At 45.3% G+C, this 20,171-nt stretch overlaps 1 protein-coding gene across 4 annotated transcripts in view; it reads right to left on the reverse strand.

The window, feature by feature from the left end:
• Nucleotides 1-20,171, reverse strand: part of IL6ST (interleukin 6 cytokine family signal transducer) — a 612,349-nt gene that overhangs the window by 578,287 nt on the left and 13,891 nt on the right. For all 4 annotated transcript variants that reach the window (XM_069627291.1, XM_069627294.1, XM_069627293.1 and 1 more), the window contains exon 2: nucleotides 7,972-8,096. In XM_069627291.1, coding sequence (XP_069483392.1) covers nucleotides 7,972-7,978 — 7 coding nt within the window. In that variant the 5' untranslated portion in view covers nucleotides 7,979-8,096. The remainder of the gene's footprint in view (nucleotides 1-7,971; nucleotides 8,097-20,171) is intronic.

A 20,171-nucleotide genomic window follows, 5' to 3' on the forward strand; every position in this document is an offset into this window, starting at 1 on the left:
CTCATCACGGGGGAGACCCCAGTAATTTGCAGAGCAAACATTCAAAGGACAAATCGACCTCCTTTTCGAATTGGGTTTTTCAATAAACGAGAAAAAGTCAAGTCTCGTGCCAAACACATCCAAACAGTTCCTAGGAGCTATGATAGACATTCAGGATGGGTTGACCTTTCCTTCTGAGGAAAGAATTCAGAATATACTGCTGCAAATTCCGCAATATCAGTCCGGTCGCCAGTTAAAGGTACGCAAAGCAATGCGTTTGCTGGGCATGATGGCGTCATGTATTTACCTGGTCCCCCACGCGCGCCTGCGCATGCGTCCCATGCAAGAATGGTTGGCGAAACAGTGGTCTCAGGCAAGTGGTCAGTGGGACGATCTAGTGGTCGTTTCGCCAACACTTGTACAAAGCCTTCACTGGTGGACAAGAGAATCTGTCCAAGGGGAAACCCTTTTACGATCCTGAGATACAGGCGGTAGTCAAAACCGATGCATGCCTGATGGGGTGGGGAGCTCACCATCTCCACTACACAGCTCAGGGTCTCTGGTGGCACTCAGTGGCCAAGAATCACATCAACCTGTTAGAGCTTCTGGCAGTATTCAAAGCACTTCAAGCGTTTGAGCCCTACCAGTTAAATCTGTCAGTGCAAATCCGGACGGACAGTACTACAGCCATGTTCTACCTGAACAAGCAAGGAGGGACTCGGTCGCCAAATCTGTCCAAGCTTGCCCAGAAAATCTGGATATGGGCACTCAGACGGAATATCTTCCTGTCATCGCAACATGTTCCAGGGGATCTCAATTCCCTGGCGGATGCTCTGAGCAGAGACCTCCTCCCAGAGGAACACGAATGGTGTCTACACAGAGAAGTCGTAGAAGATATCTTCTCTCAGTGGGGTTTCCCCACTATAGACCTATTCGCCACAAGCGAAAACAGACAATGCCCAGGATTTGCATCCAGGTTCCCCCAACCAGACTCCCAGGGGAACGCCCTGTGGATGAACTGGTCAGGGATGTGTGCATACGCTTTTCCACCAACTCCTCTAATCAGGAAGGTGGTCAACAAGATGAACTGAGAATCGATGACGCTCGTCCTAGTTGCTCCCATGTGGGCAAGACAACCGTGTTTCCCACACTTGCGCAGATTGGCGGTGTGCAAACCAATTAAACTTCCGGGCTGGTATAACCTACTGTCCCAGCACCAAGGTCAAACAGTGCATCCTCAACCCAACTCAATGAACCTGGCAGCATGGCTCCTGAGATCATAGAGTTCGGACATCTCAAATTACCAGAGGTGTATGGACATCCTAAAGGATTCTAGAAAACCTTACACAAGGCACTTCTACTTTGACAAATGGAAGAGATTCGTTATCTGGTGCCAGAATAAACAAATCAACCCAGTTGATTGCACTCCTTCCTTTATTGTTACATACATGCTCCACCTGCTGGACGCAGGACTGGTTTTTAACTCACTGAAGGTACACCTGGCAGCGCTGTCAGCATACACCACTTCCCATAACAAGGTGTCGTGGTGGAAAGTACCAGTAGTTAAAGCCTTCATGGAAGGAGTAAAGAGACTTCACCCTCCTATTTCAAACCCACCACCTTAACGTGGTGCTATCTAAGCTCATATGGGCCCCCCATTCGAGCCCATGCACAAAAGCAGTCTCAAACACCTGACTTACAAAACGGCCTTCTTAGTAGCAATTACATCTGTAAGAAGAGTCGGTGAAATTCAGGCTCCGTCAGTGCAAGATCCCTTCTTTACTGTCCATAAAGATAAACTGGTTTTACGCACACACCCTAGGTTTTCACCTAAGTTTATTTCCAAATTCCATGTGAACCAGTCCATCGAGCTTCCGGCTTTCTTCCAAGACCCACAAAGCTCGGCTGAGGTGAAACTACACACACTAGATGTGCGTAGGGCGGTCCTCTACTATGTAAACAAGACCAGACCGCTAAGTGGATTTACATGCAAGAGAAGAGATTAGGCTAGAACCTAGAGGAATAAGGGTTATTGACACAGCAATTGGAGCACAGATTCCAGTATAACATATGGGATTAATCGCCCCTAGATCTGGACTAGCACTGAGGGGAATCCAAGTATTGGGAGGGATTGTTGATGCCGATTATCATGGAAGGCTTAAAGTGATTCTAATCAATAGTAGCAAAAACATGCCACCTATCCATAGAGGTGATAGGGTTGCACAATTGATCATTGTACTTGTAAAATGATCCATGGTGAAGAAGGGAGAGTCGCCCACTGTGATAACTACACGTGGCGACAAATGTTTTGGCTAATCAGACAAAATGGTTCCGGCAGCGAAAGTTTGGGTTGAAAAACCTAGTGGTACACCGGTTCCGGCAGATGTAATTGCAGCAGCGGAGGACCAAGTTGTTCTTGCAATGGAACCGGGGGAAGAAAAAAAAAATGGAGTCATGTTCGAGCTGACAAATGTTATTTACGCGAGTGATGTACTTCATGGAGATCTTGTTTTTTCTGAAATTTGTGTTTTCAGTCCCCGTCTGTGGCGTTTGCGCTTGTGGCTTTGTGTAGAGTCGTTCGGGAGAGTCCAAAGACATACGAGAAGCGGTGGAAAATGTCTCCATTTTGCAGCCGAATTCAACAATCTGGATGATAACTGACGGATTTGATGTTACCTCGTTGCCTGCTGCCCGTTTGTATCGTGACTCCTTGAGGAAACGTCGTGGACATGGGAGTGATGTGTTGCCCCTTCCGCAACTTCCATGTCTTTTGTGCGGCATGGCTATGCTGCAATTGTTGAGCAGCCTGAGAATGTATGGTCTTCCTGGCCATTTGTGCTTGGCTGATGTTCATTTTGCTCCGAACCCAATTTCGACATGCCTGGTGAGCGTACCAATGCCGGTCCCTGTATTACGGCACGTTTTTGGAGTACTGCACAATGATTCTCTCGTGGAGGATTCCAATGTCAGAGGTGCTTTTTCGGTTTATAAATATTGCAAATTTTGTATGGACACGGATCGCAAATGGAGGAATATGACCCGTATTGTCACCTACGATATTGCTTCCGCAGATGTGTTATGACTTAACAATTGAACTTGATTAATGATCGAAGTGGCACTGACGTTTGAAAACCTATGTGCCCGGTCTATGTCCGTTTGTACCGATGTCTCCAATAACATGTTCTGCAATTTTACTGTTTTAACTGCTAGTCAGATTTGCAGTGTAAAACTTGCTACAGGTTGCCTATTTTCCTGCAGTAACTTTACCTACTCCTATATTCCTGCTAACATTTCTTGTGCTTTGACGTGTCTTAGTCTGATGAGGTTTCCTTTGCATCCTACTATTCGTGGTTCTACGCGTGCTGTCCATCATATTTGCTTGTCCCACGACTGATTCAAATGTGAATTTGATGTCTGAAACTGCAATTTTGGCGCTGGCAATTTTATTAGTGGGTGTTTGGGGTTTGGCTGCTGGGGGCTATAAATCCTTAATTAAGTTGGCTTGTGTGGTAGTGAAAGGACTTAATGAGACCTTTCAAGCTTTGAATGAGCTGCTGTTAGATAATAGATATTTTAGAAAAGCTATTTTGCAGAGCAAAGCTGCTATTTTTCATTTGTTTTTTAAACATAATTGGGGTTGCAATGCAGTTGAAGGTATGTGTTTTGAGCTGGATGATCGTTCCCATTCTATTCAAAAGCACATCAGTGGCTTGAAGGACCCGATTTCTCAAGTCACATGGGACCAGGCAGGGGAATTGGTGGCATCAGCCGTTCTCCTGGATTCCTGAGGCATTGCGCTCTACTTATTTGTGCTTTTCCAGTTATTTTTGTTTTGGTCGTTTGTTGTAGTTGTATTTCTTGTATTCTCAATTTGATGAGGATGTTCCGTCAATAAAAGGAACCATCTTTTGTTTCATTGGTATATGGAAGTGGATTGTCCAAAAGGGTGGAGTGTAATGTGTGTGCGGAAAGGAGCTTTCAAACATGGCGCCGGTGCGAGACCATTTTGGACATTCACTTCCCAACTGCAATGAAAGTCTAGGTTTCTGTGAGCTCAGTTAGAAGGTAGACATGAATTCTGCAGTGGTTGCAAGATTATACTCTGAAACAGATGAGCTCACTCAGAAGGATAGTTGTTGTATTGTTCACTAAATGAGAAGCCAAAAAGTGAGTTGGAGATGTCCAGGTGAAGTGATAAGGGGTGCTGGGAGCAGGTGCGCAGGAGAAAAAAAAAAACACAGGTTTTTGTCCACTACTGACTGGATTTTTCCACTCTATGCCTCCTATGCTTGCTCTCGGTCCTTCAACCGGGGACAGATGGCAACCTAGGAGGGGCAGGATATTTTACTCCATAAGAGGAGAGGTATCCTGGTGGTATAGAGAAAATTGGAACCCTGGGTGATGAAGTCTCGCTGAGAGGGTGGACGCTCCGCTCCAGACCGTGTTAGCATGTGTGATCTCTCTGCCTACCTGCCTTGGGACTGGCTAGTGTTGCTGTGACTGAGATGATGTTTTCCTCTGCAACTACACCAATAGTGATGTAGCTCCTTGTATAATCATTCTTGATTGTGTGTTTATGTATAACCAATTGCATGTATTCCAATATATAGCTGTATATTTAGGTTTGTGAATAAACGGCATGTAAAGAGTCAATTATTTTCTAATAGTTGGTGCAAGCGTGTATGATTGCCTTCCTGGGTCCAAGAACTATTTGGTTCATGTAATAGGGCAAGTGGTTCAGAAGGTCAATGCACGTATCAGAAAAGCAAAACAGCGGCCAGCACAGAAAAGACGCAACCACCCACTTGAGAAAGACAGATCCTTGGGACAGAGATGAAACCGGGACTCCCGAGCAAAGGGTTCGGGTACGGAGGCACAGAGGGGATTTATCCAAGAGATAGACCACCCTCTGACGATAGAAGGCCCGATTAATCAGGCAGAGGGCCTTACATTCTTTGCGCTTGGCAAAAGGGAGCCAGTAGAGGAACGCAGGACTGAAATGATAAGCGCCCAGATTCTGCAACAACTGCAACCGAAGGATAAGCCCCACTGGCTGAGCCAAAAACAAGGAGTTAAAAAACTATATACGGCTCAGCACCAGTGAGGCCACCACCAGAGTTCTAAGATGGCATGGTAAGAAGGGTAAAAGCCTGCGCAGAATCCTCAGATGAAAATGGCCAGCCTTACACACTGCTCCAACCCGAGCAGCCATAGACCAAGTAGATGATAGAATAACTCCAAAGGTTTTGACACAGGGAGAGGGAAATCACCACCAGTGAAGGTGGTCAAAAAGAAGGAGTCCAAAGAGCCGGGTTAGGGGGGGGGGAGGGAGGTGACCCACCACCAAAACCTTGGTTTTGACCCCATTCAATTTCAGCCAGTTTCTACCCATCCAATCCCAAACTGCCACCAAGCACTGATTCAGGCACAACAACACTTCTGCCTGGTTCAGATCTAAAGAAACCAGGATCTGGGCGTCATCGTTGTACACTAGGACACTTTCCGTGCCAAGCCCTGGGCGAAAACCTGACTGAAAAGAAAAAGAAAACTGCATCCTCCAGAAACGAGGAAAGAAGGGGGGGGGGAAACCAGAGACTCCAAAGGTTTCATAGACAGAGGAAGAAGTTAAATAGGGTGGAGATTAGCAGGAATAGTAGGATCCAGGGAGGGCTTTTTAAGGTGGGGGATAACAAAGCCCTGTTTTAACTCCACTGGAATAAACCCAGACTGGCTACATAGATTGACTGTCTGGGAAATCCAGTCAGTCAGCCCGGGGATGATATGCATGAAAACTGCCAAGGGTATGGGATCAGAGGGAGAGGCAGATTTAAGCTGAACAACAGCCTTTCCTACCGCTTCCTCAGAAAATATCGGGAACTCTGACCACATGTGCAGAGCGCCACCAACATCAACCTCCAGTACATTATTAATAGTGGAGCACCAATGCTGCCGCTAAATATATCAGCCCAAATGGTGTACATTTTAGAAATGAAGAATAAAGCCAGAGAGTCACTGAGAGACAGGCGGTGAAAGATTTTCACTAGATGACAAGGATTTTACAATGGCAAACAACTCCTTAGGTTGATTAAGAGTATTAGTAACTCTCTGGGTAAAGAAGGTCTGTTTAGCAACAACGATAGATTTGTGATAGGTATGAGCTAGAAGTCTATAGACTGCCTTCTCAGCAGCACCATAGAAGTGGCGGCATTTGCATTCCGCCCGTCTAAGCTCGAGGCAGGCTACTCCAAGTTCGTCCGTAAACGGAGGTGGGATGGAAGATCGTGAGAGGAGAGACTAAATCTGCTGCCTTCAATCAATTGGTCAAAAGAGATCAAATGAATGGGCCGACAATCATGGCATTCTTTCAGCACATTTGTCAAGAGAGCAGTCTGATACATAGTGCCAGTTACGCCACAGCACAGTGGCGAAGGGGACTCTAGATGGGGTCAGGGGGTTGGAAAGTGAATGGCACCAGAAAGTGATCAGACCAAATAAGAGGTTCCACAGGTAGGAGAAGTAATATAGGATTCAGTGGAGAATGCCAAGTCCAAAATAGTTCCCCAAGGAATGGGTAGACTCAATGACAGATTGACAAAGACCCAGGTCTGACAAAGATTCAGGAGCAAGAGGAAGGTTACATTTAATATTAAAATCACCCAAAATAATGAGTAAAGGATATTTAACCTAAAGCTGAGCTGCAAGTACAAGAAAAGGTTCGAGAAAACCAAACCCGGAGGCCTATAGAGGAGCAGAAAATGTAAAGTGCGAGTCAGGGAGAGAGACCCCAACAAGCAGGGATTCCAGATCAACGCTGTGGGGCAGGGAATCATAAATACCTTAAATGTCGATTTGAAAATAAAAGCGGCGCCACACCCAGGGTGAGACGCATTCCTAACCAGATGAACGATTTGGTAGCATGTAGAAGTGCTTGCAACAGGACGGGAGCAAAAGCAGCCCCTAACCAAGTCTCCGTCAAGCACATAAAATCAGGGGAACGAGTGTCAAGAATATCATACACAAAATCTGCATGTGAGAGTAATGAGCGCACATTGATTAGCATTACCTTACTGACTCACTATGCCCGAACTGCGCACAGATGGGCGAGACTTTAGGTTCGACTTCGGTGCGCAAGGCTCTATCCTGCTGCGCTGGTCTGCTGCGCTTCCAGGGATATGCTGCGTTAATACACATGATACTGCAGCAGCAGGGTCCCTCCCACTGTGAAACAGTGAGACACTCCCAGCTGCTGATTGACTGGATGTGAGAAAGGAATGACTACCTCCAACCAGCACATCAGCACATCATTCTGACATTGGTGACCTGATCTGTCACACTGTACATAACTGTATATTACTACCTTATGACTATGCAGGAAACATGTACCCTGTTACCCTTTGCTCCTTGACCCTGACCTTACCTTGTACATACCTGCCTATTGTAACATTGTTGTCTATTTTTTTTTCCTACTTATCATGTACTTGTAACTAAGTTGAGCATATCCTCGTCTGTTTGCGCCCTGATGCCCCAGGGTATGGCGCGCCATATACATAATAAACTAAACCAAACCAGGCTCAAGGCCCTGGTGGCTAGTGGGGGGAAGCCAAGCACCTTCCTGCTGGCAAGTCCAGCTTACAAGGAAAGTAAAACAATTAAAATAAGAACAGAAAAATAAAAAACGTGACAGGAGAGAGGGTAATATAAAAAATACAGCACCCAGTCAAATGCTTCACTCGCATTAGCGAGTTTAATGGAAATGAAACATAAATCAGTAGGGGCAAACGCACACAATCACAGTCAGCACACTAGCCAAAACAACAAACCTGGCTGGAACCCAGACGCACCTGCTGATTTTTGCTTCAAACTATGTAACATGTTGCATGCCATTGACAGAATTACAAACAGGTGACCTTATTACAGTTTCCTTTGTTACATGTTCAAATTTTACAGGAACATTAGTAAAACACACAAGAGTTTCGTTTAGGCTTGCATTACCTTGCATTCTGGTACTTGTAGTCTTCCATTCAGGAAAAGGAAAACAAAGCCACAATCATACTCTTAGCATACAAGGTTTCTAGAAGGATTTCCTTAATATTGTCTGGTCAGGTTATGAGACAACTCTATAAAACAAAAAGCACAAAATAAGAATGTTAAAAGGCACTCAAAAACTTACAGTAACACTGACAAAGTATGTATATCAAAGTTATTTTTCTATTTGCTTACACATGGCAACTATTTCAAAACAGTGGCATTGTTCCGACAGAAAATAGAAAAAATGACTAGATTAAAAAAAAGAAAAAGGAAAATAGATGACAACGTTTACTGCTGGGCTTGCCTTCCTCCCGTCCTCTGCTTCTTTTCAGGTCGCTGGCGGTGCCTGCACACCGCCTAGCAACTTGTACGCCCGCCGGCCATGTCAGGCTGACTCGCCCAGCGCACTCCAGTCACACCAGTTCAGGGGACACAACTTGCCGTTGTGGGCTGCCCTGTCAGTTGTTTGGGCCGTAGCCCTTTTCTCAAGTAAAGCACATGGAGACCCAGCAAGGTTCAACCTCCTTTATTTTCATACATCTATATCACTTCCTGTCTCTTGCCCCGCCCTTTCCTCCCCGCTCCCACGTCTGTTGGTCTCTCTTAAGGGGCCAGTGTCCATTTCAATCCATTTTGACGGAGCCAGAGAATGATGTACGACCAAGAGCATGACGACTTTAAGAACATTATAAAAAGCATTTCCGGGCACAGAGCGCGGCGGCGAGTCCAGTCACAGGGCAGTCAGCAAGAACGAGGGCAGAACGAGGGTGCCGTCAGATTGAGGAGGCAAGGATCCTCCGTAGCGCCAGGTCAAGGGCAGCGGGTGAGCATGCTATACCTCTGGCCTCGGTCGCACAGTCAAATTGCCCGCTGCACCAAGAACCTTTGATAAGCGTAATTTGAAAGTTGCCTCACCTGACATTTTGTTTACGCCCAATCTAGACTTGAACATCAGAAGTCTTTGCTTATGTACTGAATTGTCGTTGCTCAGCCCTTTGTTGCCAACAACTTCAGTGGCCACAGGACTAAGCTCTGTTATGGTAACTGAAGCTGTCCAAACCTCCCTAAATAGGCCTCAGACAACATCCCTGTCCCGGTGTGTACTGGATGAGGTGGTGGGTACAACTATTGTGGCCGACGACTGGGTTACGCTGACACCACTTCATAAGCAGGTCATCTTGGAGAGAGAGGAGGGACATGATGTGAGCTTAGAGTTGACATCTAGGAACACGGTGCAATTGGAGGAAAGTCATCGACACCACAGGCTGATGTGATAAGTGGAGATAGAGTAAACAACGAATCATTAGCAAAAGACTTTGGTATTGATAGGTGCTGTGTCACACCGTGTTATCACAGGGTCTCCGTTTCTAAGCCACAGCATTTTAGCAGTTTGACCCAATGTGACCCTGTGGTTGTTACGACACAACCTATATTGCAAAAGATGAAGGTGCTCGCTCAGATTCATAATTCATTGACATATACTTCTACCCTGCTGACTCAGGAAACATGTGCTGCACCTATACAAAAGGAGCACTGCACCACCTGCTGAACGGACTAACTTTGAAATGGGGAAAATGTTCGAGCCCGAGGGTAGGAAAGTGGCCTTATTCAGCTCTTATGAAGAAACCCCTCTCACCTGAAACCTCCAAGAAGTGCAAAGCGGGGTTCCATCAAAAGAACAATCTATACTGCGCAAAACTACAAGGGTGGCTGAGAGGGTTTGGTTGCTAAATTGGAGAAAATTGTATTAGCTTCCGATGCCCTCAAACACTAATAGCCCTCGGTGGGTCCTCCTCCGCACCATCAAGACAAAACAAAAACAGTGAGGAGGGGAGGCTGTTTTTGGATAACAAGTTAGCAGCAGTCTATCAAACAAAATTAAAAATCAGCAATAATGTTTTGACATTACAGGGGAATTATCGGATGCAGAGATCCTGGAAGGAGCAGAAGCGAGTTTGCTCCCCCCCCCCTTCCATTTACAGAAACCCAACCCCTACTGTTGATGAGGGTGTGCAGGTGAGGGGATCCTCACAACTCTCCAGCTATGTCTGAGGCAGCCCTCGACTGACCACATCTTGGTGCAACCAAGTAAAAAACTGGCCCGGGAAAACAAGACAAGGGTAAAAGGGAAAATGTTGATTGCCAGGATCCAAAGAAAAACAATAAAGGGTCCATCTCTCTTTTAGTAAACTGTACAACCAAACCAGTTAACACAGGCCGACTAGGGGGTAGAGAAGAAGATCCTAGGCAGTCTATTTTGACGATGAGGCACCTTGTACAAGCACCTGAGAAAACCAACTTCAGCATTACAGTATTGCCCGAAAATGGTACTGAATCTAAAGGGGAGGTCAAGGTGCCTTGTGTGAACGATTCCGACAAACTAGATAATTATTTGTGGGCTTGGCTCTCGGGAGCCTTGGATACCAAAGGAAATTCATAGCCCTTAAAGACCAGGCCGCAATGCTAGACGAGGATGGTATCTTGGAAGATAAGAGGTTTTAAACATATGACGTCAAAGAGTGACATGAATTTGTGGGGACTATGTCCTCTTGTGTTTCCCGGAGATGTGGCTTTGTCAAAAGCCATGTCTGGATGGATATGAAATCATTCTCAGTCCAGCAGTCCTAAAGGAAGGTTCTTATCGGGTCTTATGATAGCAATAAAATCAGGAAGCAGTCTTAAACTAATGAAGGGGGCTTTTTCTAATACATTTGCACAGGAAATTGTTATGGGATGGTCACCCCTGGTTGGTGTGGTTAAAAAGGCTAATACACCATGTATAGTAATCATAAATGTGTACTGGTACCCGATGGCCATCACAAACTAAGCATTCTTGGATTTGGTGGTGTCCCTAATAGATGTTTGTTTGTTTATTTGTAATGCACCAGAGTACCCTAGGGTAACAGGTGCAGCAGTTAGATGGAATTGCTAAGCTTAGTTACAACATCAGCGAAATATACATGTACATACACACAGAAAAAGTAACATGATTATATTCAAATATACAGGTAAGCACATATGGGTACAGTGTGTACTGTGGCAGGAATATAATAGATTTAACGAGTATATGTTTGAAGACTTACGTCTTAGATCGGAAGTTTTAATAAGGTAAGTCCATTCTGAGAGTTGGCGGTAGGGAGTTCCACAGTTTAGCCGCTTTCACTGGGAAGCTATTGCCCCCTATAGTGGAGCGTTTAAAGTTGGGGACAGAGAGGCAGTCTTTATAGGCTATTCTTGTAGGTCTCACGGAGGTCTGTCTATGAAATCTGTCGATCAGGTAAATTGGAGCAGCATCATTGAGGGACTTGTGAGTAAGTGACGCGGTTTTTAAGAGAATTTTGTCTTTGATAGAGAGCCAATTATTCTGTAGGCTGTATACTGAGATATGATCTCTTCTAGAGACACCCAATGCTGCTCTAAGAGCATTGTTGTGAAGAGTTTGTAGTTTGCTGGTGGTAGCTTTGGAGGACCCCAGATAGAGAGCGTTGCAATAGTCCAGACAGGACAGAAAGAGGTCTGTGGCAGGGGTCAGGCAGCTAGTGTCCGACAGAAAGGGTTTGGCTGCACAGATCAATTTACACGTATAAGCCGTGAAGGAGGCTAGGGAGTTCAACAGTCTGTTGAGACAGAAGTTGGAATCTAAGTAAAAGCCTAGCATTTTAACCTCTTGACCCACCTTAATGTTCTTGCCATTGATCGTGAAGGATGAATAGGCAGGGCCTAGTTTCTGTAAACTGGCTGTAGTGCCCAAGATGATGAGTTCAGTGTTATCATCATTCAGGCAAAGTCCATGTGTGGCCATCCATGCCTGGATGATGATGTACACTCCATTTACCAAGGCCAAATCCTTTTCATAATCTCCAGAAGGAGGATCTGGGTATCATCTGCGTAGTTAGTGTAGGTGATACCGAGATGATCCAGATCATCGAAAAGGGGCTTGGTAAATATATTGTACAGTGCGAGGGAGACACAGGAGTCTTGTGGCACACCACAAGTGATAGGTATAGGGTCTGCTGCAGCTGAAGGTGAAAAGACCCTCATGGTTCTGCCGTTAAGGAATGATCTAATCCATGTAATAGCCTCGACAGAGAAATTAGCCGATGTGTGGAGGTGTGTGCATAGAACCGAGTGGTCGACAAGGTCGAATGCTGCCGAAAGGTCATGGAGGAGGAGTAAGGCGGCTTGTCCACGGTCTCTGAGTTTGTCAATCTGAATTTTAAAAATGTCAATGAGAGCCGTCTCAGTCCCATGTTGAGGACGGAAGCCCGATTGTCTGGCTCCTAGTAGGTGATGTTCTTCCAAATACTTCTGTATTTGTACATAGGCAACCGTATCAAGGATTTTTAGGAGGAATGGTACGGTAGTTATGGGTTTATAGTTTGTGGGCGTGGCTGGGTCAAGAGTGTTTTTTTTTTTTTTTAGTAGTGGTAGTACCCAGGATTGTTTTAGATTGGTAGGGATAGAACCGGTGGAAAAGGAAGCGTTGATTAACTTAGTAATGAAAGGGGAGAGGTCACGGGCAGCGTCTTTGATGAGCTGCGCAGGGCACAGGTCTCCCTGACAATTGGAGGGTTTCAATGACAAGATGATTTTTTCAACTTCAAGTATGGTGACTTAAGGGAAACCACCCGCTTCAACTTCTCTAAACGTCAATTTCTCAGGTGGTTTGGACAGGTGGGGGTCACTCAGGGAGGCTTTTTTGCAGGAGATTTTGTTTTGTAGGGTGGCTATCTTATTGGCTAGGGCATTTTGGATTTCTGAGCACCAGTTTTTATCTTTAATACAAGTATCTATGTGTCAATCAGGGTCTCCTCCTCCCCAGACTCCTCCTCACCTGTTTGCTCAGGTACTTCCTCCACTCTGACTGAGCTCTTCCTCTTGGTCTTCTTCTCCGGCTTCTTCTCTTTTTTTTTGTCGTAAGTAGGGCCGCGCTCCCTCAGCCGCCTCCGTGGTCTTTATACAGTATAGATCCGGAGGTAAACCGAGGAGCATGCCCTAAAAGGGGGAAAAAGCCGTTAGGCAGAAAAAACCCCGAAGATCACGAGACTGTTGTGATGGGAAGGTCCAAAAAACTACTAGAAGGCTAGCTGAAGTGGGGAATCCGGTCTGCCGATTCCACAGACGCTACCCTCCGATCTTGGATGAGGAGGCTGGTTGCTGGGGTCTCTAGTACCCTTCGGGACCCAGGGATAATGGGTGTGTAGCGAGACCGTAGAACCAAACGGTCTCACGGACTAAGTCCGTGAAAGTATCTGCACTGCTGGAACGAGGCAGAAAAGTACAAAACAGAAGGTAAACAATAGAGGGAACAAGAAAAATAGAATAGAACGGAGTAAAAACAGAGTCTCCCTTCCGCTCGAGCGGGTTCTGACAGCGGAGACCAAGGTGGGTTGCAGAGATAGACAGGTACAAGAATACGCACGGTAAATAGAAAACGCGTAGTGAAAGCGAAAGTAGCTTGAAAAGATCCCGATCACCTTACCTGAAGACCTTAGGACACCACGAGTGGCAAAGAACAGGAAAGGCTAGAGCAAAGCGAAACGGGAAGAGGATAAAGGCAAGTCACTATAAGAGACTGGCAGCGCAAGTAACAATTACGCTACAATGTGCCATGCGCTAGTTTGATCAGCTAGTTATAGGTTGTCGGCCATCTTGGAATAAACTAGACCGTTGGGTTTGCTCCTGGAATCCATGTTAGTACTTCCAACAGTAAACTAGCTTCCAGGGCTGGTGCATGACACTATGTGTGGTATAGGGGTTTCTACTTCTTTAAGAATGGAGAATAATTCCTTCATATTTGATTTGGCTTGTGATATATGGGAGTCGAAGGACGTTCATTTTGCTAAGTACATTTCTTTTTTGTAAAGGGCAGCTAGTTTAGTAAGTTTGAGTTTGTTAGCTGCTGACGGGAGTTTTTTTCCAGGTGGCCTCGCAGTTTCTTTTTTGCTGCCTTACGTTTTTAAGGAATGGTGTATATCATTTGTTCAAATGCATTTTGGGCTTACTTGGTCTGAGTTTGCAGGGGGGGGGGGGGGAGATTATGTTCAGCGAAGTGGACATCATTTTATTGTATTCTTCGACCAACGTTTCAGGATCCCAGTTGTCAGGGAGTGCATTGAGTGTGGGGATTACGTTTGGGATAAGTCTCTCCACAGTGATGCTCTTTATTTCTCGCGAGTGTGGAGCCCTACAGGCCGGCAAGGGTGGGGGTCGGATAGTAGAGAGCGTGAACGATACCAGATGGTGGTCAGTCCAGGCTAGGGGTGAAATGTCGGTGATGTTATCTAGGCTACTGTAGTCAGCCACCCAATCGAGTTTTCTACCTTTGGCGTGTGTAGATTCCATGCTTCTTTGGGTAAATCCTAATTCAGAAAGGGTATTACGCGTAATGTTGGCAGGTTGGTCTTCCGGGTCATTGAAGCCCATATTGAAGTCTCCAAGGGTGAGTACTTGAGTAGAACTTTTAAGGTTGCTGGATAAGATGGTATTAATGTCCTCATTAAATGTGCCTATTGGGCCTGGAGGGCGATAGATCACGTGCATGTTGAGAGTTTGGGCATTAGTAAGGGGGACTTTGACAGATATGATATATGGTATTTGTAACGCGCCTATACACAAGTGTTTCAAGGCGCGAAAAGTAGTTCGCAGGAATGGACATTGATAGTGGTTGCTAATCTCATGGTAAGACTACATTTGTGGATAATAGCAACACCCCCTCCTCTGGAATTGGGTCGGTCTTGTCTCAGGATGGAATACTTCTCTGGGACTGCAAGCATGAGCAAGGGGCCTGCTGCCGGATGTAGCCATGTCTCGGTGATGGCAAGGAGGTCAAGGTCTTCTTTGAGGATCAAGTCTGCAATTTCTGTTGCATGAGCTACTAGCGATCTGGCATTGACTAGGGCTCCCTTAATTTGAGGGCCGACAGTGGTTGTGGTAGTTGTAGTGGAAGGGTGGTCTTGTAAGGTTACAGGATTGCTCTGATTAGGGGGGCTGTGTAGTGGTTTGGTGTAGGCATTCTGGGAGAAGTTGGGTTTTAGGGTATTTAGGCTGGCAGTCATGGATCTTCGCCTCTGTGCAGTAGGCATGGAGCGGGCGAGTGGCTCATATATTTTAGCTAATCTAGCTCTGAGTCTTAAGTTCCTGTCTATAGTAGGGCGGGGGAGGCTGGTAGGTAGCTCTGGATGAAAGTCGTTTATGTCTAAAGGTCTTGCAGGTTTACTGCTAGCTGATTTGATGTTAAGTATAGTCTGGTACATAGTGATAAGTGAGTGAGGTGACATGCTGAGCTGTGCTATGTTATTTATAAGCAACAGGAGGCAGGCGGTCAGGCTGATGACCGTGGGAAACATGCCAAGTGGTTACAGCAAATGTATTCAGGTAAGAGGATGGTTAGTCTAAAGCTAAGGAGAGGTGCTTAGGCCTGGGCCGATGCAGGATAGGGCTTTGGGCTGGGCAGTATCTGGGCAAAGGACGTAACGCAGAGACGGAAGAGGTACTAACCTCAGTCAAATAAGTAGAGGAGTGTAGATTCAAACTCCATACCCTAGTGGTGTGTGCCTCATGCACAGGCAGTAGCAGTACGGCTGGCCGACACGGGGACACTTAACACACATTGGCAGTGCTGTGCTAGCATGAGAGAGCGACAGCATTGTAGCCCACAAGTTTACACAAATTAGGCTGAGGTGCAAAGGGGTAGCACCTAGGTTCGAAATAACACAATCTGGCTAAATTGCACTGTGGTAGCACCCAAGTTCGAAATAACACAATTGGGTAAAATGCAATGGGTGGCACCCGAGTTCGAAATAACACAATTAGGCTGAAACACAGTGGTGCAGCACCTGGATACAATACGACACATTAGGTGGAAGGCATAACACAATAGTGCTGAAGTGCAATGGACAATAGCTAGGCACAGTAAGGCATATTAAGCCTAATGCTTAACATAGTTTGACTGAGATGCAATGAGGCAACGTCTGGGTTCAGGTGACGCAATTAGGCTAAGGTGCTATGGACAATAACAGGAATCGATGTGAGAACAGTAGGCTAGAATGCAAAGGGGCAAGACCTAGATATGAGGTGGCGCATTTGGTTAAGATATGATGGAGAGATTGTTAGGTTCAAAGTAGCTCACATTCACTGGGTTACAGTTGTGCAATGCCTAGAGTCAAAGTAACACAATTGGCTAGAGGTGTCGTTCATCTAAGATCAGAGTAATGCATTAGCCTAGAGTGCCGTGGGGCAGCAGAAAGTGAAAGTATTGAAATTTATATTTGTAAAGTGAAATAGTGCACATACCAATCACAAGTTATACAAGGTGTAGATACGCAAAGGCAGGAATCAATGGCAGCAAAAAGTTCAGGTGTGCTTGTAAATGTATTGGCAGTAGCTGAGGGATCAGTAGCTCAAATGATACGTATACACAGCAGGAAGCCTCTTGGATCATAGTTTGTGGTAATCTAAATGCCAGCTGCATTTGAGGTGCCTCAACTGCAAGATTCCCCATCGATTTAAGGGGAGCGGCGTGGCAATCCCTTATGGCATTAAAAAAGATGTGCACGTGGTGCTAAATGGGCAGATGCCGGAAGACATCCCTCCACGAGCAACCTGGTCAAATGAAGGAAGAAAGCAGCTATGGATTATATATTCGTCTCTAGACTCTTTCTACCATTTGACATCTTTCAAAGTAACTAAGACAACCCACAGCGACCATAATTTGCTGGAGCTAGCATGGGCATCCGATCCTCCTTGTGTTGGGTACGAAATGACCAAACCTATGGCAGTATGTAACGGAGGAACAAGACTAAGAATGTCCAAGAATGCCATTGAGCACCTTACAGCTAGATTTTCAAGGGGCACAACAAGTGAAGGCATTTGGTGGACGATGGCACTGTGGATTGTACATCCCTATTAAAGTTAAACTAACCCACACACCCGCCTCCAGTTACCCTTGTGTGTGCAAAATTGTATTTGGGATGTATCCAGTTCGCCTTTAAGCCATCAAACTGCCTACATGTCTCAACTCTTACCAAGCAATTTATGTACATGTACTGTATCAGGTTCTACTGTAACCCCACGAACCTCAGCCACCGTTTTGTATCTCTCCACTGCAACTAAGTAATTTGTATACCTTCTTATAACAATGCAGCAATGCCCAAGGGCTGCTTTGTGCACTATATAAATGTAAAAAATTTAAATAAAGTGTTTCCTTATGAAAAACTGGGGAACATCTCATGGGGCGAAAACTTGTCTGCATTCTTTCACTACAGTTTTGGGAGAAAAAAAAAAAAGAAGAGGAGGATGAACAGAGCAAACCGTTCAAATCAACCGGAAGATCTACAGTGTGAACACAGACGTTAGATTTTACAATAACTGTCAGAGGACATACAGACCTCAACTTTACCAACATGACTCAAATGTTAAAAACCGTTTGTGGGAGACGTTGAGAGAATTTTGGTCCCTTGTAAATTCTTGTACAGGTAATGTCGGTTTATTTCAGTTGAATGTTCTGGAAGAGGTCTGGGTGTCTCACTTTACCAACCGTTATGAAGAAAAAAGAACTACCACGTGACATTAAGTCAACCGAGATGAACTCTTTGGGATATCCCACACAATATTGAGGCTATAGTGGCAAAGCTGAGGAAACTGTGCAGATGTCGTGCCCCTGGTCCAGACGGCATTACCAACGAAATGTTGAAACGGAACCCAGAGCATTGGGCTCCGTTTATCAACTGCTTGTTTAAGCATGTCATTCAGACCAAGTCTATCCCGAACTCCTGGAGGAGAGGCATAATGGTTCCGATATTCAAGAAGGCGGAAGAGGCAAGATCCAAAGAACTATCACCCAATCGCCCTTCTGGATGGGAACAGGAAGATATTTGGCCATCTCCTTTTGTTGAGAATGAATATATTTAATTAACGAATTGTCGGATAGAGAAGGTTGCAATAACCCCTTCCAATCTGGATTTAGGAAAGGGGTGGGAACAGGGGCAAACCTAATCCTCAGCATTTTAAAAGGGATTGGTCTGGGAAGGCAAATCAAGACTCAGTCTAGCCTTTGTCGATTTTGTTCAGGCATTTGATCAGGTGGGGCGAAAACGTCAGTGGGATAAATGCAGACAAAAAAAATTGCCCTAGCTCCATTTTGGACCCTCTGATGGCACTCCACTCTAACGCCACCATGAGAGTAAGACTAAATCAATCTGGTCTTTTATCAACGGAAATCAAGTCAGTCAGAGGGCTGACTGAAGCCCCGGCCCTTTTTAATTTTTTCCTGTCCGACATCAACCCAACTCTGGATACCGCAAGGTCATTCCCACCACAAATTGGTTGTCTTCATTCAAGCCAACCTCTTGTACACTGGTGATTTGGTGTTAATAGACCAAACTTCAGTATGCCTGCAGCGGCAATTGGACCAACCAAGATCCTGGTACCAGAAACAACAAAGAAGCCGAGAGGCAAATTTGAGGGGCAGCTCGGCATTCAAGTACTTGGGAATCTGGAGCAACAACAGTAACATCGAAACCCCAATCGTGTATGAGCTACGCAGGAATGTAAAATCATTGACGAGTCAAGAGATTCCCTGACCCCAGTTTTAGACTACTGTAAAATTAAAGTTGTTCCCAGTCTTGCATATGGTGTCGAGGCAATACCGACGCTCCAGATAGTCTTTGGCACCAGTTTGAAGGGGCGCTCTGGAGAAGTGTTCGGAGACTCCCAAATTCTCTCCCAGTTGCTGTTCTACGCAGATCGCTTGGGACTGTCTCGCTACATGCTGTAGTAGAGTGGAAAAGGCTGGCTTTTTTTTTTAATTTACTTACTTGTTTTAATTCCAATTAAGGCTTTTACAAGACTGCAAAAAAGAGAAAAAATAAATTAAAAAATAAATAAGGAAAAGTCTTAAGATTTACATGGAAAGTTCTTTGTTGATTTGGATGTTCCTTGCCGTCACTTGTTAGAGATCTGCGATTTTGTCCATTGCTAATTTTAGGATTTTGGCCGCTGCGATTGTCCATTTGGTGTTATCGCCTGACAAAAGGCGGGTCCACCAGAGATCCTTCTCCCGAAAATCACAGTCCAAAAACAATGGTAACAAGTAAGTCTGTATGAGAGTGAGCGTTGCTGGACATTCCATCATTAGATGATGTAAAGTTTCCGGCTTTTTGCTATCTGGACAAAGTATGCATGCGTTTGTTGTCAATTGGGAGCGGATTTTCAAAATTTCCCCTGTGGGTAAAAGATTAAGAGGTACCCTGAGAAAAGTGTCTCTCATGGTCTTGTTCTGGAATTTTTTTTACGTATTCCGCCACTTCTTGTCTTTTGCGGACTATGAGGGGAAGATGAGCCAAAAGTTTATTTGAAGCCGCCTGGTCGAGGGTTTCGATCCAATCTAGATCCTCCATCTTTGCTTTTATCCTCAGTGGATTGGCCATCAGCTCCTCTTCTGTGCACGTTATTGAATCCAACAGAGCCCTATTTCTGTCACACCAAACTGTTAGTTGAGGGCAGGTCCCTTTTATAGCTTCCTCTTTGATCTTGTGCTAGAGAGTCGGACTGTCTGGAAGCTGGCATTATATGGGAAATGCCTTGGCGACTCCAGTACATCTTTGTTTGACATTACTGGCAAATAAATGGGGAAGGATATTAAGGGGTCCTTGAAAGTCTGGGTGGATGCCAACAAAGCAAAGCTGAAGCAAATCAGATCTACCAGCGAGGATCCAACATCAAATCCGAGTAGAGTAAAGGTGAAGCTGGAGTAATCTGACTGGATTGCCACACTGGAGAAAGCCACGACATATAAACTATACCATAATTTGGATCTCGAGACAAGAAGGCTGGTGGCGAAGGCCAAAATATCTGGTAAAGTTCCAGAGTAAACCACACACAGAGCAGTTTAAGAATTAGGTTGCACTTACTCCTGACAACTAAGTAATTGCATCAAGATCTCAATTGAACGTAAAGAAAACCGATCCATGTCCATCCTGCCCAGAGGTTGGTTGAGTGGAAACTTTCAAACATGAGCTGCTTTTTTCCCCCCGGGCCTCACTATGGACAGAACAATCTCCTTCTCTTCAGTGATAAAAGAAGTGACATAACTCTGCCTAGAAGTCTGTGGTCATGTTTAATGAACGGAGACAGGGTATCTTTGGTTCTTTCTGTTGTGGCAT

Source organism: Ambystoma mexicanum, chromosome 6p (genome assembly GCF_040938575.1).
Source record: "Ambystoma mexicanum isolate Mex_15411 chromosome 6p, UKY_AmexF1_1, whole genome shotgun sequence".
NCBI lineage: Eukaryota > Metazoa > Chordata > Amphibia > Caudata > Ambystomatidae > Ambystoma > Ambystoma mexicanum.